The 13259-nt window shown below is 46.6% G+C and overlaps 3 protein-coding genes across 8 annotated transcripts in view; 1 reads left to right on the forward strand and 2 right to left on the reverse strand.

Annotated features, from left to right (window-relative positions):
* LOC127057039 (uncharacterized) lies at positions 1-6408 on the reverse strand. Its single transcript, XM_050965660.1, has 2 exons — positions 6148-6408; positions 1-2391 (listed from the first exon to the last, which is right to left on the reverse strand). The coding sequence occupies exon 2, from the start codon at positions 2355-2357 to the stop codon at positions 1494-1496; it is 864 nt and encodes a 287-aa protein (XP_050821617.1). The 5' UTR covers positions 2358-2391; positions 6148-6408; the 3' UTR covers positions 1-1493.
* LOC127057002 (uncharacterized) overlaps positions 1-13259 on the reverse strand; it is a 150009-nt gene continuing 136750 nt past the window's right edge. Inside the window, exon 2 of the mRNA XM_050965562.1 lies at positions 1-319. The gene's annotated coding sequence lies outside the window, so the exon portion shown is untranslated. The remainder of the gene's footprint in view (positions 320-13259) is intronic.
* The window catches only part of SCLY (selenocysteine lyase), a 24252-nt gene continuing 17321 nt past the window's right edge, over positions 6329-13259 (forward strand). For 2 of the 6 annotated variants that reach the window (XM_050965580.1, XM_050965579.1), the window contains exons 1-3: positions 8812-8891; positions 11782-11893; positions 12377-12489. In XM_050965580.1, the coding sequence (XP_050821537.1) occupies positions 11793-11893; positions 12377-12489 (214 nt within the window). In that variant the 5' untranslated portion in view covers positions 8812-8891; positions 11782-11792. Of the gene's footprint in view, positions 6422-7201; positions 7300-8811; positions 8892-9248; positions 9439-11781; positions 11894-12376; positions 12490-13259 lie in introns of those variants that run through there. The other 4 variants (XM_050965576.1, XM_050965578.1, XM_050965575.1 and 1 more) reach the window with 4 other exon arrangements.

Here is a 13259-nt window from a genome sequence, read left to right on the forward strand (position 1 = left end):
TTAAAAACCATATTCAAACCACACTGGGTTTCTGTTTAATACATTTCAGTTTACATCACTTGCTGTATTTGTAGTGTGAAGTGGGTTTTACAGCAGGGATTGAAAATCATACTGTTCCAAGATCTAAGACTGGCCACATTCGGTCCCAGACCAATGCTCAAGCACTGCTGCTGCTGTGAGTGCCCAGTGACTGGTTTAAGGTCTAATATATCTCAGGTCTTGAAGGCAAGAAAGCTGAAATGTGACATGCAAATAATTAAATTCAATTTCTTTTTAAACTATGTTAATGACAAAAAAGTAAAAAGTTATGTTTACTGCACTGAGTTTGGTTAATATTATGGAACAAATCCTCAAGGGACTTCAGTTATTTATGTGAAAGTTAACTGAGTAACCAATAAGAGACTAAGTATATTATTCAGAGAGGCAGACAGTTACATCCTTTGAGGGAGAGAGATAATGTAACTACATATACTTGAGCCTGAGAGGCAAGGCCATTGCCTCCTTCACAATACCAGCAGTTCTTCTTTATTCCATATGAATTTGAAATGCAACATTAAAACTACTAATTTAAGTAGGTACTCACTGGGAGTGGGATTTCAAAGCAGTCGAAGGACAAAGGTAATTAGTCAGTTTTACTATTAGTCTCGATTCTAAACGGTGCCGAACATCCTCAATTCCCACTGAAATTAATGGGAGTTGTGACTGCTCAGCATCTGTACTTTAAATTAGCTTTATCAACAATATTGTATTACTTCCCAGTAGTCAACTAGAGTCCTGTTGACACTATTGGTCCACCATTGCTATCACCATGAATTTTCAGATTTAAATAGCTGAAATCATGAAATGTACTATTTAAAAAATCCTATTACTGTGAAATTGACCCAAATGGACCGTGAATTTGGTAGGGCCCTAGACAGTCATTTATTGCACTGTTTTTTAAAAAATGGTCGTGCAAGAATCAAAGTTGGGAGGTTTTTTGTTTATGAATCAGATCACTTCTGAGAATGGAAATGACTCTTCCAATTCCTTGTTCTGTTTGCAACACGATTACTTTATCTCTGTGGACAACAAAGAATCATGCTAAAACTTTAGCCTTTCACTTCTGGAAATGAAGATTTTATATACTGTCTTAGATGACAAGTCAAAGTATTTGGTACTCTTAACTGTATCCTTAGTGAACATTCATCCAAAAAAAGTTTAATATAGACAGGGCCTTAGATGAAGAGACTTGAACTGCTACATAACCTCCAGATCATCTCTCTCTAAGCCTTCATATCATTAGTTAATGACTGCTTTTTCCTTTGGAGTTCATAATCTTTTACAGTTTCGGCCAATCTCATTACTTCAATGCTCTTCCCTCCAAGGTGGATGTTTCTGAATGTTGTTAAAGTATCTACATCAGTGACTTCCAAATTATCATGCTATTTCAAGATCTTCTAAACATCTTGTTGCTAACTTCTACTACAGTAGCCTCAGCTTGAGACTGATGTGTACTATGAGTTTTTAAACTTGTCAACAGTCTCATAGAACCCAGGCCTAACTTTCCTGATGCTCATACGTATATGTTGACACTCAAGAGGCATACTATCACCAGCTGACGTTGATGAGCTGGCAGTCCACGTAGAATATGGACGCTTTCTTTTCCCCTTAGATGAAAAATCTGGAACACCTTCATCCTCCTCCTCTTCTACAACATATGATTTATTTACACTCGCACTGTCATCTGACTTCTCATCGGTTTTGTAAGTCTCTTCTTTGACTTCACTTGCTTCTTTTTTTCCTGCAATTTTTCTCAAGTGCTCCAGGCACTGCAGTTTTCTTCTTTCCATCATCTTAATTTCTTTCTTGTCCATGAAATCTTTATGGTACATTTTTCTCTCACTTCTTTGGTTTTCAAGAAATTTCCACTCAACGTCTGTCATTTTTATACCACTGTATTGTTCCAGCTCATTTCTTATTACGGTGTCTGTACAAAATATGTCAAAGAGCTGTTCTGCACTCCTGTTGAATGTGTCTGCCTTCTCTGTAAATGACTGATTTTGTCTCTGCTTTCTCGTTTGATAGAGTTTTGTGAATTCTTCATACATTTTGAGAATATTCTTCTTTATATTTTCTGTTGCTATGGTGTGTAAGTTGCAAAACAACCAATGTTCCTGCAGAAGTTCAGCAAGCAATTGGGCTGCATCTTCTTTTGACCGTTGTGCTTGCCCAGCTCTTTTGGGTTGCAACAGATACAACATGTTCTGAATGACATCCTTATTTGTAGGCAGAATTCCTTGGGAAAATTCTGATGACTCTATATAGTCAACGTTTCCGAGAGTTTTCTTTGCTTTAGACCCCGTATCCAACGATTCCATCACTACTTTCTTATCGTCTTGTAATTTCAACAACCTGAAAGTAAGATGAAACTCAAAATTAGAATTTCTGCAGCAAGAACAAACATCAGAACAGTCTGAGAAAAGGACAAAGTTTACAAGACATTCTAAGATATTACTGAATACACAGATACTGTTGGATATCTGCTCCCTTAGATCAGTCTGTCTAGATGTCCGCACAATGAAACTGTCCTGCTGGTCTGTTTAACTTCTTTAAATAACGTTATTATTTATTATTTGGTTAGTTTTGTCACTTTTTTGACTGAATTTCTTAAATATTAGCTTTTCAATATTACAAATGCTCAATCCACTGTGCTTCAACTTTTGAAACACAAAGAAAGAGTGCGTCCACACTAGCCACTCTGAAACAGTCTAAGCTTTACCCTGCATCCACACTGGGGCTGCCTTAAACTGATGCAGGTGTAGTGGATGGGCTGTTATCTCAAAGAAGATCCAACCTCCTTACCTCACTCTTTAAAATGCATCCTGGACACATTATCCCAAAACTACCCATAAAATATCCAATCCCCCTATACAGCTCAAAATACTCACAGGATCAGGTGCGGAGTACTCTAAAGTGACACTGTTGAATCCTTTGCGAAAAATTGTTCATCGTCATCAAAAGACGATGTTGCTCTGTTGGACCTGAACTGCTCTGACAAAGCAGAGCCCTAATGAGGGATGGTTGGCACTTTATTTTGGCCCTGGGGGGCCCAATGGAGGGGGTGAGGCTGCTGTCAATGGAATTCAAGCATCTGCATTATTTGGTTCATCAGCTATAAATCATGATTTGGCACCTGTACTAGCAGCTGGTGAGCCACAGTTGGCTCAGTTTGCGACATCTGGTGGCCAGGACAAGGGGTATGACAGAAGTGGGGGCAGGGCATTTCAGGGATGAGGATTAATGGGGTGGTTCATGGGCAGAGGGGAACATTTAACAGGAGGCCATTGCTAGGAGGTGGACCCCAAAGGGAAACGTGTCTATGCAGGAAACATTAGCTGAGCATTTGGAGGGAGTAAATCATGAGTGGGGCACCATTTCTGAGGAGGGGACTCTGAGGAAGTAGCAGTTTGAAAGGGGACTCTTAGCTGGCAAACTGAGGTGGTCCACTGGCTGAAGGGCTGTCAGCTCTAAGCGGTCAGTCAGTAATGCACAATTGTGCCATGTACACACTGGATTGATCTCCAATTGACTGAAGTATTATCCCTAAAAATTTCAGAGTGAGCACTAATTGTTACATAACACTGCTTGAAGCACCTTGTGTCCATGTACAAAAGTGCTTTTCATTTGATTAAGAAGGAACAATCTACATTAACCCTGGTACATTTTTCTAAAGGTGACAAAACCTGTGTATGGGATAGGGTTGCCAATTTTCTACTCACACAAAACCAAAAAGCCTTGCCCCACCCCCTGCCCCGCCCCTCTTCCAAGGCTTCACTCCTGCTCACACCATCCCCCCTCCCTTGGTTGCTCACTCTCCCTACCCTCACTCACTGGCTCATTTTTACTGGGCTGGGTCAGTGAGTTGGGCTGTGGGCTCCATCTGAGGATGCAGGCTCTGGGGTGGGGCCGGGGATGAGGGATTTGGAGCGCAGGAGGGGGGTCCAGGCTGGTGAGGGAGGGAGCCACAGGGTTCAGAATATGGGAGGGGGCTCTGGGCTGAGGCAGGGGGTTGAGGTGTGGAAGGAGATAGGGGCTCTGGGCTGAGGGTGCAGGTTCCAGGGTGGAGCCAGAAATGAGGGGTTCAGGGTGTGAGAGGGGGCTTCGGGCTGGGGTGCAGTGGGGGTGTGGGCTCTGGCTGGGGATTTAGGGTGCAGGTCATAGACTTTAGCTGATCATAGTGGTCCCTTCTGACCTTAGTCTGACCTGCACAACGCAGGCCACAGAATCTAACCCACCCACTCCCACGACAAACCCCTAACCTATGTTTGAGCCACTGAAGTCCTCAAATCATGGTTTAAAGACTTCAAAGTGCAGAGAATTCTCCAGCAAGTGACCCATGTCCCATGCTGCAGAGGAAAGCGAAAAATCCCCAGGGCCTCTGCCAATCTGCCCTGGAGGAAAATTCCTTCTCAACCCCAAATATGGCAATCAGTTAAACCCTGAGCACGTGGGCAAGGCTCACCAGCCAGACACCCAGCAAAGAATTCTCTGTAGTAACTCAGATCCCACCCCATCTAACATCCCATCACAAGCCATTGAGCATATTTACCACTAATAGTCAAAGATCAATTAATTGCCAAAATTAGGCTCTCCCATCATACCATCCCCTCCATAAACTTATCAAGCTTAGTCTTGAAGCCAAATAGGTCTTCCGCCCCCACTACTCCCCTTGGAAGGCTGTTCCAGAACTTCACTCCTCTGATGGTTAGAAACCCTGTGTCTAATTTCAAGTCTAAACTTCCTGATGGCCAGCTTATATCCATTTGTTCTTGCGTCAACATTGGTGCTTAACTTAAATAACTCCTCTCCCTCCCTGGTATTTATCCCTCTGATGTATTTATAAAGACCAATCATATCCCCCTTCAGCCTTCTTCTGATTAGGCTAAACAAGCCAAGCTCTCTGAGTCTCCTTTCATAAGAAAGGTTTTCCATTCCTCGGATCATCCTAGTAGCCCTTCTCTGTACCTGTTTCAGTTTGAATTCATCCTTCTTAAACACAGGAGACCAGAACAGCACACAGTATTCCAGATGAGGTCTCACTAGTGCCAGATGGGAGCTCCAGGCTGGGATCAAAGGCAGGAAGGGGATCAGGGCTGGGCAGGGATGCAGGGGGGTCAGGAGTACAGGGTCTGGGCAGCACTTACCTCAGGCAGCTCCCAGAAGCAACAGCATGTTCCCCCTCCGGCTCCTATGCAGAGGTATGGCCAGGCAGCTCTGTGCATTGCCCCATCCACAGGCACCGCCCTCGCAGCTCCCATTGGTCATTGTTCCTAGCTGGGAACTGGCGCCTGGGTGAGTGCAGCTTACGGAGCCCATTGGCTACCCCTATGTCTAGGAGCCAGAGAGAGAACATGCCGCTGCTTCTGGGAGCCGCACGGAGCTGCGGCAGGCAGGGACTCTGCTGCGCCGCTGACTGGACTTTTAACAGCCCAGTCGGCAGGGTCCCTTTTCAACTAGGCATTCTGGTTGAAAACCACACACCTAGCAACCCTAGTGTGGAGGCTGGGAGGGAAGAGAGAAGGGGTCAACTGCCCTGGGGTTGGTGGAACCAGGAGTGTAAATAGGACCCCTCTCACTACACAAACATTGTTAGCAACTACTGCCATTTTAGTGCAAATTTTGTGCTTTTTGATGTCCACAAAGCCCCAGCTCCTGGACTCTGGTGATTCCAGGAGAACCTGCATTCATTACACACCAAGAACCGTTGTAGAGTGCAACACGCAGAGAAAATCTGCCAGGGGGAAACAACCCCATTTGCTACTAACATCCATCTCCTGACTTCAGACACCTGGGAACTGGCCCTAGCGGAGACCGGTCGCGCAAGGAGCAGCAAGGCCCAGGGCTCCTGGAGGCGGGACTCAGGGCAGCCCCATGACCCTGCCATCCAAAACCTGCCCAGCGCAGCCCTGACACCTCCCCCGGCTGCTCAGCCCGGACCCCGGAGGAACCTGGGGGCTCGAACTGTCACAGCCCCCGAGGTTCCTAGGCCCGAGCCGTGTGTCCCCGACCCACCCCGGTCCAGCCCCTCAGCGGATCTCACCGCCATCTTGGAGGGGGCCCTGTGGAGTTTGCGCAGCTCTGGGGAGAGCGAGCCGAGAGCAGGGTTACCTGCGCCATCTTGGAGAGGGGCAGCGCGGGAGCTGCAGCGCGTCCTTCCGGGAGTTCCGTCCTCCAGCCGGCCTGGCCTGGCCTCTCCGTGGCCTAAACCGGAACTGCCTCTCTTGCTGCGTCTCCGCCTATAGCGTCTGCCCGGCTTGTCTTTCCGCCCGCCCGACTCTATGACCGGGCTGGATAGAGCCGCTCGTCCAACGTGCGCGAGTAATAACGGCCTCCTGCAGCACCGCCTGCGATCAGCTCGGCCCAGCCTTCGGCGGGGGTGCAGGTAAGGGGGAGAGCAGCGCCTGCCTCTAGACAAGGCGATGATTGGTCGGTGCCTGGGTATTAACTGTTGGTAACCAATGGCCACTCCCCAGGCACTGACCAATCAACTCACCGTTGAGTTGATTGGTCAGTGCCTGGGTATTAGTACAAGTAACCAATGGCTGAAGGACAAAGAGCTGATTGGTTGCTGTTTGGGTATTAATAATTGGTAACCGATTACTGCAGCCTAAGGGTCAGTGTGCTGATTGGCCCGCGGCTGAGTATTAGTTCTGGTAACCAATGGCTGGCCTCTGAAGCATTGGGTGGGCGGGTTCCAGTAGTACCTGCTGATGAACCAGTGTTGAGCTGGTGTCTAATGGAGCAGGTGGGTGGGAGGAGTTGAACTGAATGAATTGCCCCTGAGCTGGGACCTGGGTACGGTGACCAGACCTCCCGAATTTATCAGGACTGTCCCGATATTTACTTGTTTGTCCCATGTCCTGACCGAACATCAGTCGAGATGCAAATTGTCCCGATATTTTGCCCTCCGGTGCATAGGCAGAAGAGTCTCAAGCCCCCCTGCCGCAACTCCACCCCGGCCTCCCCCCAACACTGCCCCTCCTCCCATTGGATTCCTCCCCAAATCCCTGCCCCATCCCCCAGCTCTGCCCCCTCACTGCCCTACTGGATCTCTCGCCCAACCCCGCCGCCTCACTGCCGTATTGGATCTCTCCCCAAATCCCCGCCCTGGGCCCGCTTCTTCCCCAATCATTCCTCCTCTTCACGCCTCCCTCCCTCCCAGGCTTGCCCGAATCAGCTGTGTGGCAGCGCAAGCACTGGAGGGAGAGGGGAGAAGCAGGACGCGGCAGCCAGCTCAGGGGAGGTGGAGGCAGAGTGAAGGTGAGCTGGGGCGGGGGGGGGGGGCGGCGAGGCAGGGAGCTGCTGGTGGGTGCTGAGCCCTCACCAATTTTTCCTATGCTCTGGCGGCTCTTGTTTTTGTTTTTGTTTTTCCTTGGCTGCCAGATCTTGATGGTTTTTTTGTTTGTTTTTGTTGTTGTTGTTGCTCCTCTGGTACTCACTCCCCCCCTTCCCGCCCTGCGTCCCCATATTTCAAATCTCTCATCTGGTCACTCTAGCCTAGACCAAGGACTTGCTCCTTCAGGTCTTTACAATAGGCTCAGCTGGGCACATGCAGCTCTCCCTCACTACACTGTGCTCAGACCCGGTCAAAGGGCAGGATTTAACCACTGGTAGTCATATGGCTCATTGCAGCAGCAATAGCAGTTGTTGGTATCAGCATAGGCGCCGACTCCGTGGGTGCTCTGGGGCTGACTCTGGCGCCGACTCCGTGGGTGCACTGTTCCTATTTAACATGTGAGCAATCAGAGAGTTCTCGTCTGATCAGGGCTGTCAAACGACTGAAAGAAATGACCACATTCGCAAGATTAAAAAAATAGTTACAATTAATTGCTGCTTTAATTGCACTGTTAAACAATAATAGAATACCAAGGTAAGTTTATTATAAATATTTTGGATGTTTTACTACATTTTCAGATATATTGATTTTAATTACAACATGGAATACAAAGTGTACAGTGCTCTCTTTATACTATTATTTTTTATTACAAATATTTGCACTGTAAAAAATAAAAGAAATAGTATTAAGGTTTAAGAATCTGAAGTGCCTTCCAAAATCTGAGAGAGACGAGGTGTGGAATATATTGTCAGAAGTCTTAAAAGAGCAACACTCCAATGCAGAAAATAAAGAACCCAAATCATCAAAAAAGAAAATCAACCTGTTGGTGGCATCTGACTCAGAGGATGAAAATGAAGGTGCGGAAGTCCACACTGCTTTGGATTGTCATCAGCATGGAATCATGTCCTCTAGAATGGTGGTCGAAGCATGAAGGGGTATGGGCGGTGGATATAATAGGCCAGAGGAGGCTCAGCCTCCTATGGTGCTGCTGCAGCTGCTGGGCAGAAGTGCCATGTGAACTGTTCTCATTTTCAGATGACATTGTAAATCAGAAGCAGGCAGTGTTATTTCCTGTAAATGTATATAAACTTGTTTGTTTAGTGATTGGCTGAACAAGAAATAGACTGACTGGACTTTTAGGCTACAAAGTTTTCCAATGTTTTGTTTTTGAGTGCAGTTATGTTAAAAACAAACAAAAAACTTGCATTTGTAAGTTTCATTTTTTACATAAAAAATTTCATTATAATACTTATATCAGGTGAATTGAAAAATACTACTTTTTATCTTTTTTTACAGTGCAAATGTTTGTAATAAAATAATAATATAAAGTGAGCACTGGGCATTTTGTAATTGAAATCAGTATATTTGAAAATGTAGAAAAACATCCACAAATATTTATAATAAATTTAAATTGGTATTGTATTATTGTTTAACAGTGCAATTAAAACTGCGAGGAGCCACCGCTCTCCAGCTGCCCAGCTCTGAAGACAGCGCTGCCACCAGCAGCAGCACAGAAGTAAGGGTAGCAGTACCACAATTCCCCTACAATAACCTTGTGACTCCCCCCACCTCCCTCCCAACTTCTTTTTGGGTCAGGACTAGGATGACCAGGTGTCCGGTTTTCGAGCGGAAAACCCAGTCATAAAGGGACCCTGGCGGCTCCGGTCAGCACCTCTGACCAGGCTGTTAAAAGTCTGGTCAGCGGTGCTGCAACACTAAGGCAGGCTAGGCCCTACCTGTCCTGGGGCACCATGCTGCGCCCCAGAAGTGGCCAGCAGATCCAGCTTCTAGACGGGGAAGTCAAGGGGCTCCACGTGCTGCTCCCACTCTGAGCACTGGCTCCAGGGTCCCATTGGCTGGGAACTGGCCAATGGGAGCTGGGGAGGGGGGGCAGGGGCTGTGCCTGCGAACAAGAGCAGTGCGCGCCACGGAACCTCCTGCCCCTTCCTCCCCCACCTAGGAGACTGACCTGCTGGTCTCTTCTGGCGCGCAGCACAGAACCAGGACAGACAGGGACTAGCCTGCCTTAGCCCTGCTGCTCCACTGACTGGGAGCTGCCTGAGGTAAACCCAAGCCACTGACCCAGCCCTGAGCCCCCCCCAACCCGGAGCCCCCTCCTGCACCCCAAACCCCTCATCCCCAACCCCACCCCAGAGCCCACACCCCCAGCCCAGAGCCCTCACTCCCCCTGCACCCCAACCGCCTGCCCCACCCCAGAGCCCTCCCACATCCCAACCACCTGCCTGAACCCACAGCCCACTCCCACATTCTGAATCCCTTGGCCCCACCCCTCAGCCTGGAGCCCCTTCCTGCATCCCAGACTCCTCATCCCCATTCCCAACCCCACCTTGAAGTCCACATCCCCAGCCGCAGCCCTCACCCCCTCCAACACCCCAACTCCCTGCCCTCCTGCACTTGAATCCCTCATTTCTGGCCCCATTCCAGAGCCTGCACCCCCATTTAGAGTCCTCACAGCCTCTCGCACCCCACCCTTCTGCCGCAGCCCAGTGAAAGTGAGTGAGGGTGGGGGAGAGTGAGCCACCAAAGGAGGGGGAATGTAGTGAGCAGGGAGTGGGGCCTCAGGGAAGTAGCAGGAAGGTGTTCAGTTTTGTGCCAATAGGAAGTTGGCAACCCTAGTCAGGACCCCTACAATTAGAACACTACGAAATTTCAGATTTAAATAGCTGAAATCATGAAATGTACTATTTAAAAAATCCTATAACTGTGAAATTGATCAAAATGGACTGTGAATTTGGTAGGGTCCTACACATAGTCGTTTATCACACTGTTTTTTAAAAATGGCCAGGCAAAAATCAAAGTTGGAAGATTTTTTATTTATGAATCAGATCACTTCCGAGAATGGAAATGACTCTTCCATTCCTTGTTCTGTTTGCAACACGATTATGTTATCTCTGTGGACAACAAAGAATCGTGCTAAAACTTTAGCCTTTCACTTCTGGAAATGAAGTTTTTATATATTGTCTTAGATGACAAGTGAAAGTATTTGGTACTCTTAACTGTATGCTTAGTGAGCATTCATATCCTCACTCATTTTGCTTTAATCACTTCCTGTCTTAATACTGCCATTCCTCTTTTTTATATCCAAGTACACCTCAGTGAGCCCATGATATTATGGTGGCCAGACTATTCTCTTATTTTAAAAAACCCAGGATCACTCACTCTCTGATATCTCTTTCGGATTTGTCCCTTGAAGTGTTTAACTGGGCTTGGGACAGATTCAGCTGCTGCAGAAAGGAAGCTTTCATGTTTTAAAGAAAAAACTTCTGGTCCTTATTGGTTATGAACAGAACTTGCCAAACATGAACGAAGTGTAATAGTTCTCAAAGTGATCTTGGAATCTGCAGGCAGCCTGAATCAAAGCTCTGAGACGTGTGAACTGTCCCAGTCATCTCAGTGGCATTTTAACTCTTAAGACTGATGCCCCTTTAGCAGCCAGATTTTAAAACTTTGTAGGTGTGCAATTGCATGCTTAATTTGCACAATCACTGCAATTGCCTGCATCAAGAAATTGTAGACAAGTGAGTAGCCTGATAAACGAAGAACAGGTATACCAGATACTTTTAGGGTCACTGCTGTCGTATTTTCCTACTGAGTGATGCTGAATGCAACGGTAACTTTACTAACTAGAATCGGAAGTACATAAGACTCATATTCTATTCTAATCTTGGTACAAGCTTCCAGTTGTTATTGGTGAGAACTCTGCTGTAGACAGAGCAGTGTATGGCCCTTGTTGTGCAGACTTGGCTTACAGAGAATCCTTAAAAATATAGTTTAGCCTTCTGTATAGAATGAGCAGACATCCTTGTTTTGGTTGAACTCTGGTGCGTAGGTAGGTATTGCGCTGCCCTACACCACAGACAAGGCTGCTACAGAGTGAAGAATCAGTGGATCAAAGAGTTTGGTAGAAGGTCTCAAAGAATCGTGGGAAAGAATCACAACCACTTTAGGAGGTGAGCATATTTTCACAGATGATATAGGAGAGTTGTAGAATGAGAGGGAAAAGAGAGGTTTCCTGATAAAAACCTCCCCAGTCCTTTCTACTAGAGCATTCCTGAATATACACATCATGTGCAAAGTATAAACAGACCTCTGAACCCTTTTATTAACACTTCACTGGAAAGGAGAGGCATAAATAGTAGGCAGAAGTGTTACTGTAGAAATACGTTTACTAGGTTACTAGAGAGAGTCACCATTCAGCATTTCAGCATCTCGTCAAGAATTCAGTGATTACTGTAAGTTCGCCTAGAAACTAAAAAATGTTTAGGGAAGAATGATACAAACTGTAGACACTCGTGTTTTATGTAGAAATCATAATATGATCAGGAAACTCACATGTGTGTTTGTCAAGCTTAAACTTTTACTGTTCATACTGATATTGTATATAGAGTTCTGCAGAATGGAGGGGGACCAAGTGGAAAAAATGGTGCTAACAAAAGATGGGAGAAAAACTGTTGTGGATAAGGAGTGTGATGGGGAAGAAAATAAGTCAGTGGAAAGGTGAGTGAGTGGCTTCTCTGTTTTTCCTGGGTTGGAGGGGTAGAGGGAGAGAGAAAGCATTTTTATAAAACTTAGCAGGTTGAAATTTTTTGTGAGTTGCTGGGAAATCTATTCTTAAAATTCATAAGAACAGTAACAGGTCTTAGGCCTAGATATTCGTGCAGGTCATGATTAAGACTCAGCTCAAAATGTCTGACTTAAGATCCAGCTGTGATCTCTTCTGACATGATGATGACCAGGGCTGGGATCGCTCAGGTTTTTTTTGGAGGGGGGAGGTGATCATTATGCTCTAGTGCTATGATCTTATTTGAGAAGAGAGGAGAGTAATGCTTGCTCCACGTGAAGCCTGGTTAAAGCACTATTTTAGTGTAAAGAAGAACTGTGCTCTCTGATGAGTGGTAACATTCATTGTTTGATCCTGCTGACAGCTGACTTTCTTCCTCCTCTCCTATTCTATCTCTCTCTCTGCTTCCTTACCTACAGCAAGGTTTACATGGATTACAATGCAACCACCCCAATGGCACTAGAGGTGATCCAAACTGTAACAGAGGCCATGCATGAGGCCTGGGGTAACCCCAGCAGTTCTTACACAGCAGGTAAGAGCAGCTTGAAGGAAGGGAAAGAGGTAATCTCAGGAAGGAGAGGAGGAGTTGGGTTCACAGGCAGTCCTGATCATTATGAGTAGAACATTCCACTAGCCTCATAGGCACTGACTCTGTGGGTGATCCGGGGCAGGAGCACCCACAGGGAGAAATTGGTGGATGCTTAGCACCCACTGGCAGCTCCCCCCCCCCCAGCCCACCTCACCTCCTCCCCTGAGCGCACCACCATGTCCTGCTTCTCCCCTCTCCCTCCCAGCCTCGTATCACAAAACTTCACGAGGCAAGGGAGGGAGAGAGGAGGAGGGGGAATGCGGTGCACTTGGGAGAGGAGGCAGGGCTGAGGTGGGGATTTGAGGAGGGAGGGGGTGGAATTGGGGTGGGGCTGGGGGCGGGGAGATGCGAGCACCCACTGGCACCAACAAAAGTTGGCGCCTGTGACTAACTGGAAACCTCTTTGAGACTACTCATGTGCAAATGTTTGCAGGATTAAAGCCTATTATTGTAGCAAATTCATAGTTATAAATTTGAGCATATGCAGATGTGAATTTGAATGCATTCTAATGTATGTAAGATTTATGTTCACATCTGGCTAGTGGTACATGCTACATTGAAGCTTACAGCTAGGGACATCTGGAAGACAAGAATTCCATTTTGTGAAAAATTTCAACGTCTCGATATTTGCTTCCTTTCCAGTGCAGAATGAAACCAAGACTGTTCTAATTTTTTTGTGGCAGGACAAAAACAGAGGAGAGAATAGCCAGAAT

Source organism: Gopherus flavomarginatus, chromosome 8 (assembly GCF_025201925.1).
Source record: "Gopherus flavomarginatus isolate rGopFla2 chromosome 8, rGopFla2.mat.asm, whole genome shotgun sequence".
Taxonomy (NCBI): domain Eukaryota; kingdom Metazoa; phylum Chordata; order Testudines; family Testudinidae; genus Gopherus; species Gopherus flavomarginatus.

Coding starts and splice junctions, on each gene's coding strand:
- LOC127057039 (XM_050965660.1), bottom strand. CDS start 2,357: ATGGAATCGTTGGATACGGGGTCTAAAGCAAAGAAAACTCTCGGAAAC.